This window comes from Cyprinodon tularosa, unplaced genomic scaffold (genome assembly GCF_016077235.1).
Source record: "Cyprinodon tularosa strain WSP-4 unplaced genomic scaffold, ASM1607723v1 ctg671, whole genome shotgun sequence".
Classification (NCBI taxonomy): domain Eukaryota; kingdom Metazoa; phylum Chordata; class Actinopteri; order Cyprinodontiformes; family Cyprinodontidae; genus Cyprinodon; species Cyprinodon tularosa.
Window position 1 is genome coordinate 172,134 of NW_024039420.1, and position 26,934 is coordinate 199,067.

The 26,934-nt window shown below is 40.2% G+C and overlaps 1 protein-coding gene across 16 annotated transcripts in view; it reads left to right on the forward strand.

Moving 5' to 3' along the window:
* The window catches only part of LOC119771430 (protein unc-79 homolog), a 62,496-nt gene extending 36,220 nt beyond the window's left edge, over positions 1–26,276 (forward strand). For 5 of the 16 annotated variants that reach the window (XM_038267371.1, XM_038267370.1, XM_038267381.1 and 2 more), the window contains 24 exons: positions 1,490–1,558; positions 1,926–2,263; positions 2,354–2,536; positions 7,804–7,966; positions 9,690–9,839; positions 9,924–11,201; positions 12,520–12,621; positions 14,358–14,685; positions 14,771–14,911; positions 15,022–15,060; positions 15,146–15,258; positions 15,338–15,423; positions 15,763–15,936; positions 16,217–16,285; positions 16,373–16,483; positions 18,937–19,041; positions 19,128–19,205; positions 19,325–19,414; positions 19,529–19,704; positions 22,548–22,731; positions 22,824–23,027; positions 23,111–23,188; positions 25,583–25,624; positions 25,710–25,898. In XM_038267371.1, the coding sequence (XP_038123299.1) occupies positions 1,490–1,558; positions 1,926–2,263; positions 2,354–2,536; positions 7,804–7,966; positions 9,690–9,839; positions 9,924–11,201; positions 12,520–12,621; positions 14,358–14,685; positions 14,771–14,911; positions 15,022–15,060; positions 15,146–15,258; positions 15,338–15,423; positions 15,763–15,936; positions 16,217–16,285; positions 16,373–16,483; positions 18,937–19,041; positions 19,128–19,205; positions 19,325–19,414; positions 19,529–19,704; positions 22,548–22,731; positions 22,824–23,027; positions 23,111–23,188; positions 25,583–25,624; positions 25,710–25,898 (4,490 nt within the window). Of the gene's footprint in view, positions 1–1,489; positions 1,559–1,925; positions 2,264–2,353; positions 2,537–7,803; positions 7,967–9,689; positions 9,840–9,923; positions 11,202–12,519; positions 12,622–14,357; positions 14,686–14,770; positions 14,912–15,021; positions 15,061–15,145; positions 15,259–15,337; positions 15,424–15,762; positions 15,937–16,216; positions 16,286–16,372; positions 16,484–18,936; positions 19,042–19,127; positions 19,206–19,324; positions 19,415–19,528; positions 19,705–22,547; positions 22,732–22,823; positions 23,028–23,110; positions 23,189–25,582; positions 25,625–25,709 lie in introns of all 16 variants that reach the window. The other 11 variants (XM_038267376.1, XM_038267377.1, XM_038267375.1 and 8 more) reach the window with 10 other exon arrangements.
* The last annotated feature ends 658 nt before the right edge of the window (positions 26,277–26,934 follow it).

Genomic DNA, 26,934 nt, shown 5'->3' on the forward strand with positions numbered 1-26,934 from the left:
TGTACAAGCAAGAGAGATAACCGCACCCTGGAGAGGATTGTGAAACAAAACCCATTCAAAAATGTGGGGGAGATTCACAAAGAGTGGACTGCAGCTGGAGTGAGTGCTTCAAGAACCACCACACACAGACGTATGAAAGACATGGGTTTCTGCTGTCGCATTCCTTGTGTCAAGCCACTCTTGAACCACAGACAGCGTCAGAAGCGTCTTGCCTGGGCTAAAGAGAAACAGGACTGGACTGCTGGTGAGTGGTCCAAAGTCATGTTCTCTGATGAAAGTAAATTTTGCATTTCCTTTGGAAATCAAGGTCCCAGAGTCTGGAGGAAAAGAAGAGAGGCACTTCATCCACGTTGCTTGAAGTCCAGTGTAAAGTTTCCACAGTCAGTGATGGTTTGGGGTGCCATGTCATCTGCTGGTGTTGGTCCATTGTGTTTTCTGAGGTCCAGGGTCAACGCAGCCACATACCAGGAAGTTTTAGAGCACTTCATGCTTCCTGCAGCTGACCAACTTTTTGGAGAGGCAGATTTCATTTTCCAACAGGACTTGGCACCTGCACACAGTGCCAAAGCTACCAGTACCTGGTTGAAGGACCATGGTATCCCTGTTCTTAATTGGCCAGCAAACTCTCCTGACCTTAACCCCATAGAAAATCTATGGGGTATTGTGAAGAAGAAGATGCAATACACCAGACCCAACAATTCAGAAGAGCTAAAAGCCACTATTAGAGCAACCTGGGCTATCATAACACCTGAGCAGTGCCACAGACTGATCGACTCCATGCCACGCCGCATTGCTGCTGTAATACAGGCCAAAGGAGGCCCAACTAAATACTGAGTGCTGTACATGCTCATACTTTTCATGTTCATACTTTTCAGTTGGCCAACATTTCTATAAATCCTTTGTTTTTATTGGTCTTCAGTAATATTCTAATTTTCTGATATGATGAATTTGAGATTTTCATTTGTTGTCATTTGTAATCATCAAAATTAAACAAAATAAACATCTGAAATATATGAGTTTGTATGTAATGTATGAATATAATATACAAGTTTCACTTTTTAAATGGAATTACTGAAATCAATCTACTTTTTCATGATATTCTAATTTTATGACCAGCACCTGTACATTCAAACATTTTAGGCAGTTTTTACAGCAAGAAAACTGTTTTATGACATCCCAGAACTAAATGTGTGGTCTGACGTTTTGAGTTCCTTCTATCATGAAGTCCAGCTTTGATTTTTATTGAGCCCTGATTTAGTTCAGCACTTTGTGTGATCAGGAATTTACCTTAATGCCGTTTTCTTTAAAAACAGCTGGACTTGCATGAGCATGTCACAGTTTTTATCTTCACACCTCAATGTTTTCATTAGCAATAAAGTGGTTGTATTTTTGTAATTGTGTATTTAAAAAGCATGGATTTTGCATATGTGTCCCATGCCACCATCCCTGTACATTTTCCTAAATTTTGTTCTTCATCTGTGGTTTTTAGCACTAAGGCTTACAAGGCAAGAGCAATCTGCACCGACACTGGGAGATATGATAGAGAAAGTTCTGCCAGGTAAACCACAACCCAAATCTGAAACATACAACTCAACTTGCATATTGCACCCTATTCAGGGAGATACCAAGAGCAGACATTCAGTCTAACGGGTGAAATAGAAACTGAGGTCAAGTGTTTAAACTAGATTACCTGAGCTGAGTTTTAAAGTATTAAATAGAAAATAATGAAAATGTGAACTATTGCAAGCAGATTGCTGCTCATTTGTTTTTGTCTTTCCCATTTACATATACCCCATAAACGCTTTGTACTGCGTCACTGCATGATGGTGTGTCCGTGTCCCTGAAGAGATTGAGTTGACTCCCCCACCTCTGTGCTGTCACCCTCCCCCCCTGCTGCTGCTCCCTGCCCTCTCCCCTCCTTGTAGCACGGTTCCTCCTGCACTTTAACCCTGACGCTTCAGCACCTCTTGCAGGCCAGACCCCTTCTCCTGAGGATGACACCATTATCAGAGACCTGCTGCCTGAGGACGCTGGCATCGATCACCAGACAGTTCACCAGCTGATCATGGTGCTCATGAAATTCATGGCCAAAGATCAGAGCAGTGCTGACGCTGACATCAGCAGTGCCAAGGCTTTTAACACCGTGAAGAGGCACCTGTATGTGCTGCTGGGTTATGACCAGCAAGAAGGCTGCTTCATGATTGCACCTCAGAAGATGCGCACCTCCACCTGCTTCAACGCCTTCATTGCTGGCATTGCACAAGTGACTAAAACTATTTGAATTTCCCAGATTTGCCTCATATTATTGTTCTTATATTAAGTGCACTGTAAATCTGAATGTGGTTTCCTTCAGGTGATGGACTACAATATCGGTTTGGGAAAGCAGCTGCTGCCCCTGGTGGTGCAGGTGTTGAAGTACTGCGCTTGTCCTCAGCTCAGACATTATTTTCAGCAGCCGCCACGATGCTCTCTGTGGGCTTTGAAGCCACATATTCGGCAGATGTGGCTCAAAGCTCTACTCGTTATCCTTTACAAGGTATTTTCATTTTAAATTACAATACAGAAGATCATAAAATTTTCCCTGGAGTAAAGTTTCTCTGTATGCACACAGTATAGTCACCATATAGTCTTTAGAATATATATTCTTTGCTATCTTTTGATTTTTTTTTTTTAAATAGCACGAAAACCTTTTCAAAAACCAGACTGTGCTATTACTATTATTATCTATAAATATAGACATTTCATCATTGGCAAATGTTTGTCTTATAATAATAATAATAATAATACATTTTATTTCAAGCGCCTTTCAAAACACTCAAGGTCACTGTACATATAAAAACAATAAATGGTAGAAAGCAGTCGTCATAATTAAAAGAAACAACACAAATTACACAGAGGAAAGTAATATAAAATCATAATGAAAAGGCAATCTTGAACATGTGGGTTTTGAGTTTGGATTTGAATACGGGTAAAGACTCGGTTTTGCAGATGTCAGAGGGGAGAGAGTTCCAGAGTGTGGGCGCAGAACGTGAAAAAGCTCTGCTCCCCATGGTTTTAAGACGGGCTGAAGGAACAACTAAGTGAGTGGTAGAAGAAGATCTAAGAGTGCGGGAGGGAGTAGAAATTTGAAGTAAATCAGAAAGGTATGGAGGGGAGAGATTGTGAATAACTTTAAAAGTAAGTAGGAGGATTTTGAACTGAATTCTATACTTCACAGGTAGCCAGTGGAGCTGCTGCAGGACTGGGGTGATGTGATGAAAAGAAGGGGTTCTAGAAATGATGCGAGCTGCTGAGTTTTGTACTGACTGAAGCCTGTGAATGGATTTTTGAGGAAGACCAAAAAGAAGAGAATTACAGTAATCAATGCGGGAAGTGACCAGACTATGAACAAGAGTGCAGGTGGAGCTAGTGGAGAGAGAGGGGCGAAGGCGATTGATATTGCGTAAGTGAAAGTAAGCGGAACGGGTAAGGTTGTTAATGTGAGAGGAGAAGGACAAGGTACTATCAAGGATGACACCCAGACTCTTGACCTGAGGTGAGGGGGAAATTATGGAGTTGTCAAATGAAAGGGAGAAACTGTCAGCTTTGGATAAAGTAGATTTTGTTCCCACTAAGAGGATTTCGGTCTTGTCATTATTCAGTTTAAGAAAGTTGGAGGTGAACCGGGATTTTATTTCGGTTAAGCAGGAGATTAATGAAGGAGGTGGGAGTGAAGAGTTTGGTTTACAGGAAAGATAGAGCTGGGTGTCATCCACATAACAGTGAAAATTGATGTTGAATTTCCTAAAGATATTGTCAAGGGGGAGAATGTAGATGATAAAAAGTAGGGGTCCTAGAACAGAGCCTTGGGGAACACCGGTGGTAACTGGAGAGGAGTTGGAACGATATGACTTAATCTGAACAAACTGAGTGCGGCCAGAAAGATAGGATTGAAACCAGGCTAGGGGAGTGTGAGTGATGCCAATTGTATAAAGTCGATGGAGTAGGGTAGAGTGTGAAACTGTGTCGAAGGCTGCACTTAGATCAAGAAGAATGAGAATGGAAATTAGACCAGAGTCAGCTGCTATTAAAAGATCATTGATTATTTTTAAGAGGGCGGTTTCAGTGCTATGACGGGGACGGAAGCCAGACTGGAACTGTTCATAAAGGTTGTTGTGAGTTAAGTGAGAATGAAGTTGAGAAGCGACTGTTTTTTCCAATATTTTTGAAATAAAAGGTAAATTTGAAATTGGCCTGAGATTATTGTAATTGTTGGGATCTAGTCCAGGTTTCTTCACAATAGGAGTGATAATAGCAGTTTTGAAAAGAGATGGAACAATTCCAGAACCAAGAGAGGAGTGGATGATGGCAGTTATGAAGGGGAGGAGAGCGTGAAGGCAGGATTTAACCAGGGCAGACGGGATGGGATCAAGTGGGCAGGTGGAAGATTTAGATTTGTTGATAAAATCAGAAATATCGGAGAGGGTAGGGAGATAAAAGCTGCAAAAAGGCTGGCAGGGTGAAGGGGTTATAGGGGAAGGGGGTGACAGGATAGGAGGCAGGCACTGGTGAATTATTTTGATTTTATCATTGAAAAACTGCATAATCGAATTGCAGGCGTCGGTTGAGCATAGGTGGGGAGGAAGAGAAGCTGGGGATTTGAAAATATTGTTAAACACCAAAAACAGAGTCCGAGAATTACTTTCGTGTGAGGAGATCAGGTTGGAATAGTAAGTGGATTTAGTTATAGTGATTAGTTCTTTATATTGAGTTATCTGAGTTATATACATTTCACTGTGAATTGTTAAACCGGTTTTCTTTTTAAGTCTTTCAAGTTGACGGCACTTAGCCTTCATGGTCCGGAGTTCAGGGGTAAACTAGGGGGCGGAGTGGGAAAAGGTGACAGTCCGGGATTTTGTTGGGGCAAGGAGGTTCAAAATATCATTTAAGCAGTTATTGTATTGAGATGTCAGTTCATCCGGTGAGGAAGAAGAATCCAGGATTAAAGTTCTTAGGATGTGTGAAGAGAGAGTGTCCAAGTTAATGTTCTTAATGTTCCGGTATGAAAGGAGCCGTGGGGTCTTTGCTGTGAAGAGACGGGGGGAAATGCTGAATAAAAGGAGGAAATGATCAGATATGTGAAGATCCTCAGCTGAACAGTTAGAGGGGGTAAGACCAGAGCAACAAATTAGGTCAAGAGTATGACCTTTAGAGTGAGTTGGAAAATTGGAAAACTGATCAAAACCAAAATTGTCCAGACAAGATAGGAAATCTCTGGCGAGGGGAAGGTTAAAATTGTCCATGTGAATATTAAAATCCCCCACCAATATTACATTGGGTGAGAGAGAGGAGAGGAGGGTTAGAAGATCTGTTAGTTCATTTAAAAAGTCACTATGTGGCTTGGGGGGGCGATAGACGGCCGCAACAATGGTAGGTGTAGGGCCAGAGAGTGTACAGGACAGGCATTCAAATGAGTTGTAGGAAGGCACAGTGACGGGAACCACCTTCCATTTCTCGTTGTAGAGTACCGCGAGACCGCCTCCTCGGCGCGTCACGCGGGGCTGGCAAAGGTAAACAAACCCGGGTGGAGTGGAGTCATTTAGTTGTGAATAGTTATTAGGCTGTTGCCAAGTTTCCGTTAGAATCAGAAAGTCCAGTTCACGGTCAACAAGGATGTCTTGGACGAGATGACCCTTGTTTGTAAGCGAGCGGATATTGAGGAGACCGAAGTTGAGGGTGATGTTTTGGAGTTTGACTGGAGGCTTAGCCGACCTAGCTGGGCTGGCTAGCACGCTGTGGTTCACAGTCCGATGGGATTTACGTTGAGAGCGGCGAGTTGAGGACCAGTAGGATTTAACAGGTTTGGAGTCGCTGGGATGGAAGAGTCGGCGAGATCCGCGGTGTGTGTATTTCCGGCGGGGTAGGAGAGCAATATCAGGGTAGAAGTTTAAAGATGCTGGCGGAGGTTCAGTCAGAAGTGAGCGGATGCGGAGGAGCTCTGTTGCGGTGTACTGGATTAGACCAAATCCAGGACGGAGAAGAGGCAACATGAAGATCAGGATTATTACGGTCCAGGTGAAAATCTGTGGAGGCCACATGATTTGTAGCAGCAGCTGGTCCGGGGGGTCGAAGGGCTGGATAGAGAGGCAGGTAAGATTACACTTTTGCCGAAACTTGACGAAGCATGAAGAGTATCTGTAACAAAGTTTCAGAGTAGCTCCAAGCGTTGGGTTGTGGAGGATTGTTCATTTAGTCCATGAAATTATTCGCAAAAATTGTAGAGCACAGCTGTCGGAGAGTAGCGGCGCCAGAAATCACGCCAGCGTCCACTCAACCGGAAGTGGACGCTGCATGCATCTTATGCATCTTACATTAAAGAGTCATTGCTGAGTTTTCTAAAGATGGCGCCAATGGTTGTGTCATAGTATTTAACCCATTCAACATAGACGTGCTTGACGTCACATCCGTCGAACAGCACGGGAAATTCCGACCAAAAGTATTTTCTAGAAAATAGGCTACAGGCTTATACTTGATGCACCCGTGCTGAACTACTGATGTGTCATTCTACTCATCAAATGATGCTTTAGTCGTACACTAGGGTCAAATAAAAAGGCTACTTTAAAGATATTTGTATATCTTTAAAGTATCGTATATAAACGTATATAATGCCTCTTTAAATTAGATTAAACATTTCCTTTTCCAGTTATATTGACAAATAACTAAAAAAAATTAACTTTGGTCTTACTAGATCTGAGGACATGTCTCTGTATCTGTCACAGGCAACTTGTAAAAGATTATCTGCACATGACTGGTTTCCCTGGGGATGAAAATACTCTTAATACTTCCAGCTATCAGGATCTTTTGCTTTTGCTGTAGAGTTGATTTACAAATTTTGCACCAAAACATGTTCATCTCTGCGACACAGAGCTTGTCCCCTCCATGGAAAGATATTCCTACAGTATTTATTGATTTACCAGACTAACATGTAATTTCAGTATCCAGAAGGAGCTCCATGGCTCGTTTGCTGATATCTTAGCAGAAATTATATAACGCCTTGAAGTAGAGTGTTTAATTAGGCAAGACTTTGATTTAAACTTTCCCCCCAGTGTTTCTTTTCTCCAGTTCAATGCTCTGAATCAAGCCATACATAAGTAGAGACTCATTAAATCATATGGGATTATAAATTAAAGAAAAGAAAATATTTCTCTCATTATGCTGGCATCTGGCAAATAGAAATCATTTTGGTAATTCTAACAGAGCAAAAGCAGAAAACTTTAGTCTGATTTAACGGTCAGAAAGTAAGGAAACATGGTTATGCGTTTCTTTTGTAGTGTTCATAAATATCAGATTCAAACCACTTATATTCAGCACCCTCCACATGTATGGTCACTTCTGGTAAAAATGTGGTTTAGCCTTAAGCTAGAAGACAAGTTAGTCAATTATTGTAGCCAAAAAATCTCTGGGTTTAATAAAAAACAAAAAATAGATTAAAGCTCTAATATTAGCCCAGTTATACAGTGGAGAGAAATCTAATGAGTTATATTTACTTTGTCCTTTTTCATCTTCAGCCCACTTCTTATTTGTCGTTTGTTCTTCTTGATTTGCTATGGTCTAAACATAAGGCGACGTAGTGAATTATTTATTTCAAACACTGAAGGATATAACTTATAAGAAATCAATTAACTTTCCATTTAAGTAAGGCAGAAAAAAAAATTACAGTCAGATATAATAAAAAAAGGTAAAACCTAAAACACCTTTGACTGCGTCTAAGAAGGATGGAGGATGACCTGTGACTAACTGGATTATATTTTACATGCATTGCAGTACCCTTATAGAGAAATGGATGGCAGTAAAGTTGTCCTTCACCTGGTCCACATCACCATCAACACCCTGAATGCTCAGTATCACAGCTGTCGTCCTCACGCTGCAGCCGGACCGCTCTACAGCGACAACTCCAATATAAGCCGTTACAGCGAGAAGGAAAAAGGTGAACGTGGAAATGTTTGGATCCTCATTCTTTTTATCAATCAATCATAACTTTTGATCAGTAGATCATGAAAGAGTTTCGGTGAAGAGATACTCTTTCTCATTGGCGTTTTTAAAGCACATAGTCCAACAACCTGTCCATTGTTTTAAAATTTTAAGATTTTTTCTAAAATATAACAATAAATATAATTTCTGGTGAGGTAAATAAATGAACTCCTTACTTTTATATTAATTATCTTAAATATGAATTATTCTTGAAAAAAAAGTTGTTAATCTAAATCACGTTTCTACAACAAACATTAAAGTAGGTATTCAGAGTGCCAGCTGATTGCGTAGACTCATTGACTCTTCAGCACTTCCTCACACGAGCATGCATGTAGTAACAGTGGAGAGGAAAACTCCCTTTTAACAGGCAGAGACCTCCAAGAGAACCAGCCTCAGAAGTAGATATAGAAAATGTAGTTGTTAACCAGCTCCACAGGCAGCCCCGTCCAGGAAAGACACAGACGAACAGACGAGCTCCCAGCCAGCTCTCATGTCAGAGGATGAAGAGAGCACATACAGTTAGTTACAGTCAGAGAAACAGGACTACACTCAAAAACAGGACAAGCTCCGACATCTATAAACAACCCTTTAAATGGTTGCAGCACAACTGATATTTCTCTCCAGGACAGTGTCACAGCCAAACAAGAACAGAGCAGATGAAGCTACTATGATGAGAGAAAGGAGAGATTGCATAAACTTATGGTTTGAACTAACAAATACTGCAGAATGGGAGACTTGAAATGGATTTAAGCTTAATGATAAAAAATGGTCCTTATGTCCTCAAGCGGTCTAAACAAATAGCAGTAAAACTAAAGAGATCGCTCAGGATAACCTGAGCCACTCTACCTATAAGCTTTGTCAAAAAGGAAAGTTTTAAGTTTTAAGTAGACAGGGTATCTGTCTCACATGGTAAAACTGGTCGTGGGTTCCACAGGAGAGGAGCCTGATAACTAAAAGATCTGCCTCCCACTCTGGTTTTAGAAATTCTAGGAACCACTAGTAAACCGGCAGATTGAGAGCAAAGTGCTCTGTTAAGGAATGAGAAGATCCTCGATATACATAAGATGGAGCTTGGGCTTTTAAGGCTTTATATGTGAGAAGGAGAGTTTTAAATTCTGTTTTGGATTTAACAGGACGCCAGTGAAAAACAAATTAACTCTGGTCCAAAAACAATAACTTCTATTTTGTATGAGTTCATGTCATGCTCTTTGCTAAAATAAGTGCCGTAAAACCTGAGATTATCCAACGAAAAGTGTTGTTTTAAATTGAACGCAACGAGCTGTGTGTGTTGCACGTTGCTTTCGTTCATTATTTAGAAAACTGATCCGTTCATTTTAGCTTTCACTAAAAATATGAACATATTCAGTGAACATCATTCTTTTAACGCCTCTATACAAAACACTGCTTGTGAGAGTGTCTAGTTTGCAGCAATTGAAGAGGTGATGAAGAGCCGAAAATCCATCCTCCTACCGTGATAATCATGGTAATATCACCATGGACATTGATCTAAAATTAATATCATGGTTTATAGCCTAACAATATGGTATTACTTCTTGAGAGTGATCTAAATATTTGATGGTGGGTCTCTTTTTCTACTTTATTTAATGAAAATTGTGTCATTTCACGAAGGAGACTCACTGTTAATATATCTAATGTTCTGCACTGTTCTGTTATGTCAGAAGAGGACAGTGTCTTTGACGAGTCAGATGTCCACGACACACCAACTGGAGCTGCTAACAAGGAGTCCCAGACCTTTTTCGCCCGTTTGAAGAGGATTGGTGGCAACAAGTCTGTAAAGTATCAACCAGTGGAGCTAAACGCCAAGAGAAGTAAGGAGCTTTAAGTCTGGCATGCATGTTGTAAACCACAACAATTATCCTTTATTTTAATTTCAAAAGTCTCTTTCCTTTCAGCCTCATTTTTATTTTGTGCGTCAGGTGAGATCGAGCTCTCAGAGTACCGTGAAGCCAGCGCCCTCCAGGACAGCATCCTGCACTGCGTCAGGGAGGAGAGCACCAGGAAGAAGCGGCTTCAGGCCATGCATAAGCAAAAGTCTCTGGACATTTCCAACACGGATTCCATCCTTTTCAGTTTGGATGAACACCGGAGGAAGTCCTGCATCGATCGCTGTGACGTGCAGGTGCCCCCTGTGGTCCTTCCATCATCCGCGTCCCGCAGACAACAAGGTAAAGGATCGTCTGATGGCTCATCGGTTCGGGTTGATCCTGTTGATCGGAGAGGTTCCAGAGGAGGCCAGTCTGACACATCCAAACCCGTCATCCCAGAGGTCCGTCTCAGCTGCATGGAGACTTTTGAGGACAAACTGGATCAAGGGTCCTTGGAAGGATCAACTCAGGAGAAGGAGGATCAAGACCTCATTGACCTCTCGTCAGATTGCACCTCAATTCCAGAAAAACACTCTCTGCTCTCCATGTCCGACAGTGACTCCCTGGTTTTTGAACTGCTGCCCCCACTGAGAATTGTGGAGAGCGATGAAGAGTTTGACATTAACACAATAATAGGTTCAAGATTCAGTGGGAGTCCAAAGGTCTCTGCATCTTCTGCGAGCAGTAATACTTTGCGGTTGTCTCCTGTGGTTCCGGTAAGGGTGGCTGACTGTTCAAGTGCAAAAAAGGACGTAGAACTTACCGTTGGAGAGAAGAAGAAATCTTCCGAGAAGAAGCTCATAGATTTGACCCCAAGCGCCTCCTTAGAGATCCCTGAACGTCTGGAGAATGTTTCCTGTGAAAGCCCAATGACCTTGAAGCAGAAGAGAGATCTGCTGAAGAAGACCCCAAATGTTCCAGTCACCTCATTAGATGAAGCCTCTGTGATCCAAGAAGACATGAGGACAGAGATGGGTTCCAGTCCCTCCGGCAAGACTGTCTTCCTGGACATCCCGGAAGACAGAGCTGAGCCGCCTTCGTCGCCTGAGAAAAGTAAGACCAATAGCAATGAAGAAGAAGAAGACGACGGAGACGACGAGGAAGATGATGAAATGGGGGATGAAGCTGATAGCAACCCCAAAACTGAGCACGCAGACGACACTGACGAAGCAGAGTTCAAAATTCAGATTGTTCCTCGGCAGCGGAAACAGAGGAAGATAGCCGTCAGTGCCATCCAGAGGGAATATCTGGACATCTCGTTTAACACATTTGACAAACTGGGTGTAGAACCAACGACTGAGGCTGGTAAGATCCGGGTATACACAAACAGACTGAGATAAAAAGCCTGTTATCTTGTTGGATAAACAACATAGTAGAAACTAGGGATGGAACGGTTTATGAAAACCATCCGAACCGTTCGGTTCGACTGTCTCGGTTCGATTCGCGTGTGTTGCGTTCGGTTCATGCGCTGCTCCTTTTTCTCATAGGCAAAGCGTGTTCACTCGAGCTTCTTTTCCAAACAACTGCTTTATGATCAATTGCAGCAGTTCTGCGCAAATTAATCGTGTCAAAAAATTGTCACTTTTAAACACCACAATTTTTTAACTAAATACAAATGCTGGGAACCAATTCTTTTTTATTACATCTCTTTAATATTTTGTTCTATTCAGCTACACAAGCATCCTCTTTAAACTACTAAGAATTGTACTATAAATGTGACTTTACCCGATTCTTATGTACACCTTAGTAATTTATTGATATTCCGCACAATGTCCTCCTTTTTGGTGCTATAGAAATGGCCACCCTACCAACATGTCAGGCTAACAATCAACATATACCGAACCGAACCGAAAACCGTGACCACGAAACCGTGAGCCGAACCGAACCGTGGATGTTGTAAACCGTTCCACCCCTAGTAGAAACCGTTAATATTTAGCTTCAAATTTACCTTTGAGCAAACTGAAGGACAAAAGCATGAGGTCTCAATAAAGTTTTATGATCAGATAGGGTCTAAATATGATTTAAATGCATAAATTAGTAATCAGTTCTTTTTTTAGTTTTCATAGTCATCATGTAGAGTAGATATTTGGTTTATCTAATTAAAATCCCACCAGATAACAAGCTTGATAGAAAAGTATTGTTTTTCAGGGTTTTTTTATCGTTAAACTTGGATGTTAGTCTTATATATATATATATATATATATATATATATATATATATATATATATATATATATATATATATATATATATCTTATATATGCAGGACATTTAATGTCTAACTCCTATAATATCAGATTTTGATGTAGGAACCAATATTATCTTGCTTCTAATTGATAAAACCTGTCTGAAGGCTCTAAAGCTTACTAACCCTTCTAATGACAAATATCCTTTTTGTTTTATTGAGACTAATAACATAGTTCTCATCCAATTAAGGATAACCTAAACGTTTTATTTCCATTTTTAAAGCATGAGACAAACAAATAACCCGATTTCTTCTTTGCTGTTCTGTTCAAAGTCTAGTCAGATATTTTATGAAATCCAAAACACAGTTGAAGGCAGAGCAGAACTCTACTCTGACATATAAATTGTGACTCATACGTTCTCTTTGTCATTGTTTGCAGATCACAAAGGTATATCAGCCTTGGAAAAACCCCGGGAATCAGCCTCCGCTCCAACTCTTGAAGCTGCTCTGCCAGAAACAAGCCATCGCTCTTCAGTGTCAAGTAGGAAAAACAAACTGCTCTACAGGATCTGTTGTAGCAACATCTAAAAGCAGAGAGATGTTTTTTTTTTTCTCTGAGTGACAGTAAATTTTAAATTCTGAGAAAAGTAGTTTCTGTTTTAGATCAATGTGGATTGATTACATTAGTTCTATTTGCTACATGCCAGACTAATGACAGAGAGCCTTCTTTTTTTAATTTACCTTCTTCAGATTTACACGTCTGTTTACATTTCTTCAGTATTTGTTAGAATATGCCCATTAAAATTTATGACCACTGTGAGAATTTTTGGCTCTCCCTCCACAAGCCTCTTACTGCAGTTTGGTGTAATTTTGACCCATTGCTTGCAGTAGAACTGATGGGTCAGGTTTCAAAGCCCCCTTTCTCACCCATACTTTTTCAGCTCTGTCCATAAATTGTTTACTGATTAAGGTCCTTGTCATTTTATTGCCCTCCAGCCACTTTTTTTCTAATTTCTCAGTATCTTTACAGTAGAGTCTTTGAACAATTGGAAGAGATTTATTCTCTATACTTTAACTGCCTGGCTGATGATGTTCTTTCTTTATTCCATCTATTTTTTTTCAGTTTACCAGTTCCTTCTTAAAAAAAAACTGCCCCACAGCATGATGTTGCCACCTCCTTACTTCACAGTTATAATGGTGTGCTCAGGCTTGTAATCTTTACATTTGTTTTTATAAATGTGAGGACGGTCATTACACGCTTTCAGTAAACCACCGGACATAGGCGGATGACTTCTTCCTCCCTTAATGGCCTTTCATCCCATGTCTGTAAAGGACTGGTTCCCCTGAGTACAATACGTTCTCTCTAACTAGCTTATGCCAGTAGCTCCTCTTTTCATTTGGAGTTGATTCAAATATCTCATACACAACTTGTTCATCTCTGCAACACAGATCCTATATCACAGAGATGGAAATTGCACCCACAGTTAAACCAGGCTTACTAAGGTCAAGCAATTTTTGTTTTTGCATATTTCTCTTGATCTTTTCATAATGTCACACAACAAATCAAGGTTAAACAAATGCACATGTGTTCCTCCAGTAGTAGTATATGATAAATAACACCATCATAAGCTCAGGAAGCTATGATGTCATTATCATTTGGGCTTTGCAAAATTGTTTAAAGTCTACCTATCCATCTACTACAGCTTATCCGTCAGGGTCAAAGGGCGAATAGTGGGGTAGACTGTAGCAGGTTGCCACTCGATCACAGGATAACATGGAGAAACACAACCATGCACAGACTACATCACAAAACAAATTTTTAGCCTAATAGTTAACCTTATAGTCAGGTTTTGAGACTTTGAGAGGAAGCCTGAGTACCAAAAGAAAACCCCCACATGCATCGGGAAAACATGCAAACTCCATGTAAAAAGAACCTAGGCCAGGAATTGACTCCAGAATGTTCTTGCTGTAAGACAACAGCACTATCAAGCCAAGTCAAGCTTTTAAATTTGGAGAAAGAAAAAAATTTTTTTTGCTTTTTGTTCTCTCTCATTATTCTGACACACACTGTAGAAAATAGACATCCTTCTGGTAATCCTTAGGGACCTATAACTATTATTCCTTTATTATGTCAGACATGATAATATGGGGTTTTGATTTTATACAACTCCTTAAATAACAAAAATGAAGTATGTCAATTATTAAGACAAGTATGCAAAATAAAAATAAATGATTTGAGATTATGAACTGCTTTTCTTGTCCTTGTCTGTCCTTTAGCTCAGTACCGGCAGGCAAAACGAGGCTCTCTGGGAGCTCTGACGATGAGTCAGCTGATGAAGAGGCAGCTGGAACATCAGTCAAGTGCGCCACACAACATCTGCACCTGGGAGACCGGTCAGATGCTCTGGACTTATCTCTGTAGCAACGTCACCTTAACAGGAAATAATGTATGCGGAGAATATGAAACAAACACTAACGGGAACCATGTCCTCTTCTTGGTAGGTCCCACCAAAACAAGCTTACTTTCAGCACCGAGCACAGTCAGCATGTTTGTTCCAGCACCTGAGGAGTTCATCGACGAGCAGCCCACCACCATGTCTGACCGGTGAATAATTCATCTGTTGTACCTGTTTGCAAACCTAAGCTTGATACCCAGGGATCGCTTGATATATTTTTTTGCTTCGCCTAAGGTGCCGGGACTGTGCTGCTGTGCTGGAGGAATATGACGAGGAGACTCTAGCTCTTGCAGTGGTAGTTCTGTCCATGTTTATCCACCTCAGCCCTGATCTGGCTGCTCCCATGCTTCTCGACATCATGCAGTCTGTAGGCAGGTAGGGAACAGTGGCTCCATCCGCACAGCACTTCAGAGTTTCATAACTGGCTCTTAGAGCTGATGCATCATTTCTCCCTGAGTTTGTATCAACTGCTTTGACCCCTGTAGGCTGGCATCGAGTGGCAATTTCTCCGGACAAGCTGAGAGGTATGAGACGGTGGAGCTGAGGTGTAAAGACTTTCAGATATTCACACAGAATTACTCAGCCTGTTTGTTTTTTGTGTTTTTTTAGTATGCTGATCCCTGGAAATGTAGCAGGTGTGGCCAAGCAGTTCCTTCGTTGCATGTTTCACCAGCTGGCCCCTAATGGCATCCTGCCCCAGCTCTTCCAGAGCAACATTAAAGGTCTGCTTCATCTTATTTTAACTAAAGTAAATCTGATTTGGCCATATATAAAATCATCTTTTTCTTAATATCCTCACAGATGGGGGTTTCCTGCGAACCCTTGCTTCCTCTCTGATAGACTTCAATGAGCTGAGCTCTGTTGCAGCTCTCAACATGCTGCTTGAGGTGCTGGGTTTTTCTTCTTGCACTAATGTAATACAACCAGCAGGGGGAGCTATTGTCAAACAATAAGCTTCTCTGGGTTCTGTTAGTAGAAAAAACAAGAAACTATATAAACAGAACTTCATGTGAAGGTGGCAACATGGTGATACTTTATTGTAACTGTTAAATGAAACATTAAAAAATATAAATATTTGAGCTGCCTGCACTTCCAAGCGTTCAATCCAACTGCTTCTACAGGCACTTGGTTATATCAGGACTGAATGATCACCTACATGAATATATCCTGGCTTAAAGCAATGCCTTACATAACCCTTTTATGTTTAATCCCTTTATGTTCTCTAGGGCCTAAACAACAAAAAGAGTCTACCAGCAGGGGGCACAATGCTGCACTGCCTGGACAACATTGCCACCTTCATGGAGGCTCTCCCTATGGACTCTCCCAGCAACCTGTGGACAACCATCTGCAATCAGTTCCAGACCTTCCTCACAAAACTGCCCTCTGTGCTTCCTTTGAAGGTAGATATCAACTCTTCCGCTCACTCAGTCATGCCCTGATACGCTTTAATGTGATTACAGCTGAAGGAAAAAGCATCTAGCGTCGTCCTTGTCTGATTCAGTAGGAGAGTCTTTAAATTGTAATTGATTTGACTCTGATGCTTTTAACCTTGGATGCTAAATTAGTGAACACACCACATCCAGGAACAGGGCTATGCACTGTGCTGCCATTTGTTTTTGTTTTTTTTCAAAGTATAGTCGCCTATATTAGACAAATGTGTTGCAATGTTTCTCTCTACAGTGCCCAATGGATTCCAGTTTAAGGATTATCATTTGTCTTCTAAAGATCCCAACAACAAACGCGACTCGGGTAAGTCCAGGGGAAAATCTTGGAAATTTGATTGACTATGTGTTGAAATTCAGCTTTTAATGGTGCAAACTTCTTGAAATGTTGCAGAGTCTCCTGGAGCCTTTCTCTAAGCTTCTGAGCTTCGTTATCCAGTATGGTTCCTTCAGCCTTTCCTACCTGGTTGAAATGTGCGGGCTGTGCTATAAAGCCTTCAACAAGGTACCCTTTAGTCAGAAGGAAACCCTGCATAAAACACAAACACATGCTGTGTATTCTACGGGTTGAACTGTGTGTTTTAGGGTCAGCAGTTAATTTCTCTAGACACCTCTATACTAACTTTTTAATACAGGCTAAAATTGACAGTACCAGTGAGCCACAAACATTTTTTTTCAATATATAATATTTATTTTATTTCACTACATAATTAAATAAATACTTATTGTAAATAACAGTTGTAAAAGTTATGAGATCATTCTGTTTTAATAGTTCCAGAAACAGTTGATTCCGTTGTATTCAGAATTAATAAAAAGTCTTAGCCAAGGTGGATTTCACTTTTGAACACATCTCTGTAATACTGTGAATCTTTTTTTTATGAAACAGAAAGAAGACATTCCGAAATGTGGTTTGTGGTCCACAGAAAGTCATTTAGAGAGCTGCAAATGGCCCCCAGGCTGCATTTGGATACCCCTGATCAATACAATTTGGTATTGCAGTTATAGCATATATTTTGATTAAATATTGCAATAAATTACAAAGGAGGGGCTTAATCTGGAATCAAAGTATTCTTTGTTTTCATTGTAGATACATGAGGTTATACAAGGTGCAATTTGATTCTGGGCATCAAAGCTTTCAAATCATAAAAGAGTAAAAAGAAGATTGATGTAGTGTTAATTTGGGTTAGCTTTGCTCCTTTTAGGTCATAAAGTAATTTAATTTAAAGGATCAAATTTCAAAGATAATCCCAGGGGTGACCTAAAATAATGGTAGAATGAATAAACATCCCCTAAATGCTTAGGAAAGGCAATAAATGACCTATATGTGTCCCACAGCTAATTTAGATTCAAAATCATGTTTATTAAACATATTCAACCAAGACGTCTGTTTCTAAAATTAAAGATCAATTTACATTTGTGTTTACATTTCATAAAGAGAAATTTCATAAATTTATACTCTTATAATTATTTGGTGGAAAAATCTCACTGGCACTGCAGCTTCCAGATTTATTTATAATTACTGACCAGCTTTTTCATGTTGGTGATGAGCTTTGAGTGTTGGATGATGGAATGCCTTCTTGCCATCACCCTAATCTTGAGCTCCCCTCACATTTTCTTTTTCACATTCAAGTCAGGACTCTTGCATGGTTGCTCAATAAAAGTGCAAAAAAACCACACATGTTGATAAAATTGAGAGATCACTTTTAACGGTATATACATTGTTATATTATTTAATGATGCAGATAATCAGATTTTTTTTACCTTAGAAGCTCACATTGAAAAGAACATAGGATTCAGACTAAAACAAAAACTCATGCAGTTAGTCTTTACAGTATTAAAAATAGAGCAAACAATAAAAAGTAACTGAAATAACACAGTTTGTTCCCGGAGGGTTAGGAGTTAAACCGATCTGCAGCACTGGAGTTGTTGAGCTGGTGTTCACTGGTTTCTTGCTCATCACTTTTAGGCGACGCTCCTGCTTCCCTGGCTCCCCACTCAGCTAGAAATGTGGCCACATGTCACAGATGATGAAGTAAATAATCAGCCAGTACTGATTGACGAGATTAGTTTGTGCTGTAGCAGGTGATGTATGGCACATTTCTTTGTGACAGAGATGGAGCTTGCCCTGTTCTCCACCACTGTCAGCACTGCATACTTTATGTCGCCTGTTGTATTGATTTTCCACTCTGTTTAATTTCTCATCGCACAAACCCAGCGTTTCCGAATCTGCAGGAGCTTGTATAGAATCTGTTTGGCTCCTGCAATGTGATTTTGCTTTGTTTTTGGTGCTGCTGTAGCCTCAGAGGTTAAAACCTTTAGAAATATTACCACTTCTTCCCTCATGCACCATTTCCCTGCTGCACTGCATAATATTTGACCAGACCCTCTTAGTGGAGCTTAAGAACAGCTGCTTGATTTGCTATTTACCGAAATGGCACGCTCCATTAAGTTTTAATTATAATCCAGCGGTGTACAGGTACGCACAGGCACAAAGCCACACAAGGAGAACCGTCAGTTCTGCAGGTGCAAAAGGAAACACGTGCCCGCTCTGAACACAGGCAAATATGACTGCAAAGAGAAAGAGAGACACAAACCGAAAGCCAGAAGATGACATTGTGGTTTGTAAACAGGCAGCTGGGCTTTGTGTGGAAAGGATGCACAAAGAGAGCAGCCTGTCCTCAGGGAGGGAGAAGGCAGCCTGACAGCCTCATCTGAGCTGCCTGGGACTCTGGGAGAAGAGATCTGGACTGGCCTAAATCTACTCCTCAGCCTCGCTATTCTCAGTATCCCTGCCTGCCCTCCTCTCTCTCCCTCCCTCCTGCTGCCTGTCCTTCCCCCTCTTTTCAAGCTACAGAGTTTATGCTCTCCGCGCAGCATGAGTAAGGAAGAGTGATAATAGAAAAAGGCAGTCTTGCTGCTCCAGTACATTTACTCCCCTCTCTATCCCCTCTCATCCAGGAGAGAGATAAGTTCTACATGTCCCGCATTGTGGTGTTGGAGCTTCTGCAGGCTCTCAAGTTCAAGTCTCCCATACCTGATACAAACTTGTTACTGCTGGTTCAGGTAAAAATGCTTTGTTCATTTCAGCAAATAACATGATTACAGCCTATTTGCAGCTCTGTAAAATAAAATTCCATGGATATTGTCAGTTTGTTTGTGCAGATATAGGAACACGTTTAGCAGAATCCACTATCATCCAAAAGCACATGATCTCCACGCTGCCAGGGGTGAGACTTAAAACTGTGTGTGTTACAACGCTATTAAGATGGGGCTAATAAAACAGCAGGAAGAACAGACGGACCTCTGTGGTTTCTCAATAAAGATAAGCTGTTTTTATCCTCAACAGTGTACAACTGCGGCAATGGAATGCATAAGGCAGTACATCAGTGAGCTGCTGGACTTCATTGCAGATATGCACACTCTAACTAAGCTAAAAGTAAGTCTGTTTCTGTACAGGAAAGCCTAAGCTTTTTTAACACATCACCCATAAAGGCAATTTCAAATCTTAGAGTGTTGTTGATGTTTTCGTTGCTAAAAATTGCTTTTTCAGAACCATATGAAGGCGTGCTGTCAGCCGCTGCACGAGGACACTTTTGGGGGAAACCTGAAAGTAGGCTTGGCCCAAGTTGCAGCCATGGAAATCAGCAAAGGGAACCACCGTGATAACAAAGCTGTAGTCCGGTATCTCCCCTGGCTTTATCATCCACCATCTACCATGCAGCAAGGGTAAGAAATCTTAACAAAGGGCAGTTTGTTAGCCTGTGTCTGTGCAGATGTTTTTTTTTTTTTTTTTTTTTTTTTGCCTGTGCAAAGTAGTGAAAATAAGTCAGGCGGACAAACAGATCAGACAGGTAGGCTTAAAGGTCCAAATACAGAAACAGATAAGAACCAGACAATAAGAACATTATAGAAATGATAGAGGACCCTCAACACCAACGGCTCAAGAATGATCTGGTGATGCTTAAATATAAGCAGGAGCAGGGGGATTAGATGAGCAGTGAGAAGTTACAGGGCAGAGCTAGACAGGTGAATGAAATGACCAATCAAGCCAGCCAACAATGGCAAGATCATGACAGTTTTACAAAAAATTTATATTTTTGTGTTAGTGTGACATAAATTCAGAGGACTTGGATACAGATTAATATTGGGTGACATTAACTATATATATATATATATATATATATATATATATATATATATATATATATATATATACATTTAAATTAACTTATTGTTAACTTTATACCACTGCAATGAACGTTTCCTATTATGTTTCCAGTCTTTCCTCATGTACAGCACTCTGTCTTGCTATTGGAATGTGCTGTATAAACTTGTCTTGCATGGTTTTACACATAAAACAGATTGATAATTTCTCTTTCACAGTTTTACTGTCTTAATTACCATGGTCTGTGTTCTGTGTTTTTGCTTGAGCATTACAGAACATTAATTTACCTCTAATGAAGTAATTCATTGTTACCTGTGATGCTTCCAATATAACAGTGAGATTCAGCCAGTCCTTTGCAAAATAGATAAATCGTAAAGGAACTGCTTTGCAAACTGTTATTTTAGCTAACCTAAATTACATTAAATCATATTTAATATTGCTGATTAAAATTGACCGGCTGATATTTCTGGAAGATATTGGCACTTTTTTCCCTTCCTTTTTTTTAGCACCAGCTGATACCTGCATGCATTTGTTGGTTTAATGGTGCATTCAAAAGCATGCTCCCTCCATATGCTATTGCATTGGTGTTGTTTAGCTAATAAATGTTTCTGTTATTTCAATTGATAATTGTGCCAAATTTGTTTAGACCATGTTATTTTTACCACATAGGATAAGAAAGAGAAAGCAACATAAACCTGAAGAGTCAGCCCCCCAAAAAATCAGCAGCACATATATTTGTTAGACTGGCAAATCAGTATCAGCCTTAAAATATCTGTAGTGGTTGTTCTGTATAACTGATAGCAGCTATGAATCCAAGTCTAGAATTTAAAAAAAGGATGTTTATGTGTGCACATTTAGGCAGCCAGATTATTGCAGATTTTTATTTTCTACATTTCTTTTCCCTCTAAGTTTCTTGATTTGCCATGGCTTCTCCTGTTCCTTTAAAAAGTTCAAATAGTTGCTGTGTAGTCAAGAGGGTGCAAAGCGAACGTCATATGAAGTGTTTAAAATGCCTTAACTTCCTTATTAGGAGGAAGAATGAGCAGGATCAGGGAGGCACATGTACCGTTTGCTACCTTGGGACTCCAGTTCAAGACCAAAATACAATAAATGTTTATTCAGTCTCTTACATTAACCCTTCTCTCTTTATTTTATTACTACCATGCATCACTGTTACTTAGGATCTGCAAGACTTGTTTTCTGTGAATGTTCAAGTACTAATTGTAGGATTCCATAGTGGCATCTTAATACAATTTACTACTAGCACTATTCCATTGACACTAATATTGATGACTAGAACTATCTGACCGTCCAATAGTTTATGAAAGGTATAGAGACACTTCTTCAAAAAAAAAATAAAATCAATATTCCTACAGTGAATCATTAATACCTCTTGATTTTTTAGAGATGTGGAATCAAATGTATCCCCTTGCTTGCAAAATTATATCACACATTGGTTTAAAAATAGTCTGGACTTTGCGATGTACGTAATTCGTCTTGATAAACTCCACTTTATAATCTCTCACAGTGCAAGGCCTCAAAGCAAGAATAGAAGGACTGTATGGAGCAATAGTGCTGTGAGAAAATAATTTCCCCCTTACAGATACCTTCTACTTTTTTGGTTTTTGTCACACTAAAATGTTTCAGATCATCAATCAAATGTATACATCTGACAGAGACAACACGACAATACGTAAAAGCATTTTTCAGGGTTCTTTTAAAGTAGACCCCTGCTTTAAATGAACATGCAGCCGTGTGTGGCTCTTTAGACTCTCCACAATGGCTCTTAATAGTGTCCAAAAAAGATATAAAGAACTAACTAATATACTATAATAATGAATACCAGTCTCAAAACCATTATCATTTTTTACTAAAGAATATTTAAATTGAGTTTTCACAACAGAATAGCATTAAAGTCATCAGAAATTTCTTTATGCGCTATTCTTCTTTTAATTACTCTGCAAATTATGTTTTATTATTATCATACCCTATAGAATAAAATCCATGCTGCATGTTTATGAATCGTTTACTTTTTTATTGTCTTAAGCTAAAAAAATCAAATCAAATATTCGTTGTTTAAGATGGCAACAAATTTGCAATGGCAAATATTTAACAAAAACAATAGTTTTTTTATTTTTATTAAAAGGTCATGTAATATTTTGCGGCTCTAAATGAAAGGTATAGGATTGATTACATTGGTTAGATCAAGAGTTTTCCCAGAGTCTCACTCTTTGAATAATTTACAGGCCTCAGCTAGAGTGATGCTTACTAAAGCTTGAACAAACAGAGCTGAAATGGTCATGGCGTATCAGCATGGCTTCCTTTTTTAAGGCTGAGTATGAGAATGATGGATGTAAAGCCTGTATTGTTAATATGAATTCATCTTTTTGTTTTTTGTGCCCAGGCCAAAAGAATTCATTGAGTGCGTGTCCCACATCCGTCAGTTGTCCTGGCTTCTGCTAGGGTCTCTGACACACTGTGCCCTGCACCAAGGCTCCACCTCCTGTATGCCCATCCCGCTAGACGCTGGATCCCACATCGCAGATCATCTTATTGTCATCCTTATTGGCTTCCCGGAGCAGTCAAAGGTCGGGCAGACACAGATCCCATCATTAGTTTTGTTCTTATGAGCTGCCTCTTTAAATCCTTGTTAAATATTATTTTTCATTGTTATCCACAGACATCAGTGCTGCACATGTGCTCCCTTTTCCATGCTTTCATGTTTGCCCAGCTGTGGACAATCTACTGCGAGCAAGCAGCAGCTGCACCATCACTGCAGAACCAGAACCAGACAGAATTTTCATCCAGTGCCATCCTCACTGGCCTGGAGTTTTGGAGTCGGGTCACCCCTAGCATCCTCCAGCTCATGGCTCACAATAAAGTGGTAAGAGTTCACTTCAATGCTTATACAATGGGATAAACACTTGTCATGTAAAACGGAATACCTGCTCTATATTTGTCTCACAGATGGTGGAGATGGTTTGTCTTCATGTCATCAGTTTGATGGAAGCCCTACAGGAATGCAACTCGACCATCTTTGTGAAGGTTTGACTTTACCTTTGGTGTTTCTTTATGTAAATGTAAATTTGAAAAAGTATTTGCCCCCCTTAGATATTTTCTGCAGATTAGTTTCTGTAGATATTTGTTTTTTTTACCACATTCAAAATTCAAAATTGTCAAACATTTTCTTTTATATCAGATGACGATAATCTGAGTAAATACAAAAAACACATTTAAACATTTTGCATCCGTTGTCGCGGACCTCAAAAAAAATCCTGACTATGCGATGGACCAGTGCAGACCTCAAGTGAAAGGGCGCAGACAAAAATCAGATGTGATTGGTCCTCGGTATGCCTTTCCGGCTGTCTGTGTGGTCGTCCTTCTCAATTCAGTGTCGGGGTGCAGCATTTTTAAAAACCTAGAAATAACTATAATGGACAACTACGACGAACTGAGCAGGTTTGGAAGTGCAACCCCTTGTACGATGCCTCAGACAAATTATATAAAGATGCCAAGGTCTCTGCCAAAACGAAGTTCTCGTGACCATCCGCCAAAGTTCTCACAAGTTTTTGAATAGGCTCCCTCTTGCACTTTGGCGGGAAACTGCTGTGCGCCCCTAGAAATTCCAGACCGACGGTGCAGAAGCATACCAGCAAAACTGGTTCGCAACCAGACCCAAGCAACATTTTATTTGTGCGGTTACAGAAGTCTAATCTGCCCTTCAGACTCCATTCAAATAGTCTCTAATGAATGTTCAGGTTTAAGGCTTGATGTATTAATGCATTTAGGGATATTTATTTAAAATAGTAGCAGATAAATGTACATAAAATTTAAGATTGCAGTCAAACAGTGAAACTCCATCTGGTTTTACAGTGAATAAAACTTTGCCTAAAAGGTTTAGAGGATGATCTTTTATGTTCGGGTGGATCATCTACATAAGTGGTCCTCCTAATTGTCAATCATTCTCGTGATATGTTGATGTAAGGCTGTCCTACGTGCTCGTCCTTTTAGCTACCTTTTTCTGCGCATGAGCATTTTCAGGTTCATGTGTTGAGCTACGGTTTCTCACCGCTGTTCTTTGAAAATAGCAGAGGGTTGTAAGAAAAAAAAGTGTCTACAAAGTGTATGAGAAGAAAACAAAAGCCTCAGAAGAGGAAGATATATCCCAGAATGCTTTGTGCATAGAGCTCTCCTTGCAAAGCAAAGTCCACTCTATATTCCCCGCTCTATATAGTGATTGAGGGATTTAGAGGTTAGGGTGAATTTTCTGACACAGTAAGCTTGTTTGAGCTATGAGAACAGCAACTTTTAAACAGAACGTGCACAAGGAGAAGCATGCTCTCGCATGCGTTGAAGCTAGCCAACCAAAATTTAGCACATTAACTATTCAGACAAATGGAAAACAAACCGGAGACAAACCACAAAGCATCGATCGTTCACAGTCAGGCTCGGTGAGCGTTAGCATTCAGTTCAGAACTCTCTTACATTAAAAAGTTTCAGCCTTTGGAAACCACAAAGCACAACACATGCAAAAATATCTTTCCTAACTCTGCCGAAGCTTAGAATACCTCAGGAAGCATCAGATAAAAAAAGGGGAAAATTGTTTCACTGTGTATTGACTGGGGTGGTTCTCGGAGAGATTTAAAATAGTCCAGTGCAAAACAAGAGGAAGATCTGCAGGGCTTAATTTGATCACTTATAACAGTTTTGAGAGGATGTCTCCTCAGAGTGGCAACTGACAGCTTCGTTGCAGGGGCGCAGCGACACTAACATAGCTTCAAAACAGCAGGTTCGCCCAGTTCACCGGCTTCATAGTGCCACCTCGGTAGATAGAATCAGACCAGGACCCTACAGCGTGCGGCAAACAAGGGTCAACCAGGGGGAAAAGGGATGATGCAGGATTGTGATGAGAAGGCACTACGTTCAGTTGTCTCTGAATCCTAGACAGATAGCAGCCTTCTTCACCAACTGATGTCAGGGGGCTCGGCTCGATTACATCACTGACACTTAAACTCCATCTTCTCTACATAGTTAAAAAATAAAATCAATAAAATACTGAAAACATAATAATGATTACAATAAAGCAATGTTTTGTAAAATCTAGACCTTTGGTATAGCCTTTGAAATTATGTCCATATTTCTCAATTGACCAAACTTCCATGTGAAGAAATGCACTTTCCTGTTAAGAAGAACCAAATAATTAGGTTGAGGAGAAATTACTTTTTTTCACGAGCCAGGTTAGTTGTGACTCTTTTTTTCACCTTTAAAACGCTACATTAAAAAAAAAAAAAAAGCCTTTTCTGTTTGTCTGATATTAAAATGTATTTGATTGTGAAATATTAAATGCTGACAAAAAACAAACACAGACTAAATCTCCAGGGGAGCAAATAGTTTTTAGAGCAGAATATAAAAATAACATTTATCCTCCCCTGTTTTTAGTTAATTCCAATGTGGCTGCCCATGATTCAATCCAACCTTAAGGTAAGGCTTTCAGTTATAAATGAAAAAATGTCATGATGTTTAGATCATTTTGAACCAATATTATTGGTATTCTTTTGATCACCAGCATCTGTCTGCGGGACTGCAGTTGCGCCTTCAGGCCATCCAGAACAGGGTTAACCATCAGTGTCTGCAGGGCCAGTCACCTGGAGCCCCACCCTTTGCACTGTGCAAATGGCTCCAATGCACACAATTCAAGATGGCTCAGGTGGAGATCCAGTCGTCAGAAGCAGCCTCACAGTTCTACCCGATGTGACCTGTTCTGCACTCGTTGCTGGGTCTTTTCTGTCCCGACACCCGCATGCACCTGCCTTAGCTAACCAAAAACAGGACTCAAACTGATGCTGTGCTGGATTTATTTTTAAAAAAATAGCATTTTAGGAACCTTTAATACTTGTATAACAAATATATGTTATTTTAAAGTAATTGTGGTTGAACTGCTGATCAAAGGTGGGGTAAATGTATTTTGTGCCTAAGGAGAATGACTGTGAATAATTTATATTGTCCCATGTTAGTGACAATAAGGGTGTAAAAAGCAGATGCTTCTATACTTTACGCTGATTCTGTTACACTGATATCCTATCACTTTTTAGGTTGTTTGGTTTCAAGCTGGATATTAAATTTTTTTTCTAAACTCAGAGCCTCTGTGTCATTTTGTATTATTTGGCAACTCCTTGAAAATTCAAATGTGACATTCACCGCCCTTTGATGTTGTCGCCGGTGTGGAAAATGTCCAGTTTATCATAATGAAGGCGAGATACAATCAGCTCTGTAGTCCGCTCCTCTGAACAAGAAACCGTACCTCAGGCGCCTGCAGGAAAAAGAAAAAAAGAAAAAGACATGACGGGCATCACCCTGCTCCTCGTCTGAGATCCTTGTCAGACTGTCAGTCACGCTGCCTTCCATATTCAGGGCTCAGATCGATCAGGGGCCAATCTGAGGCGCAGCAGGAGCTTTATAACTCGATAACATGGAGCCAGACATTGGAGGTAAACAAGACCATTTCAGTTGTCCCCCCCCCCCCCCCCCCCCCCCCCCCCCCCCCTCCCAACCTTACCTGCACCATCCTTCTCCTCTTTGGCAGCTGCAAAACTGATTGGCCCGCCCATATACCAAGCAAACACAATTACCTTTTGGACTAATGCGGTTTGTTGTGATTAAGCATTGTTGTGGAGTCTAACTTTATTACCACAAAGCTCTTGTCTGAGAATAACAGATGACATGACAGCAGAGCTAGAAAGAGAAGCAGCACATTAATCTTTGTTTTCATCTTCATTCCTGCTGCAAATATT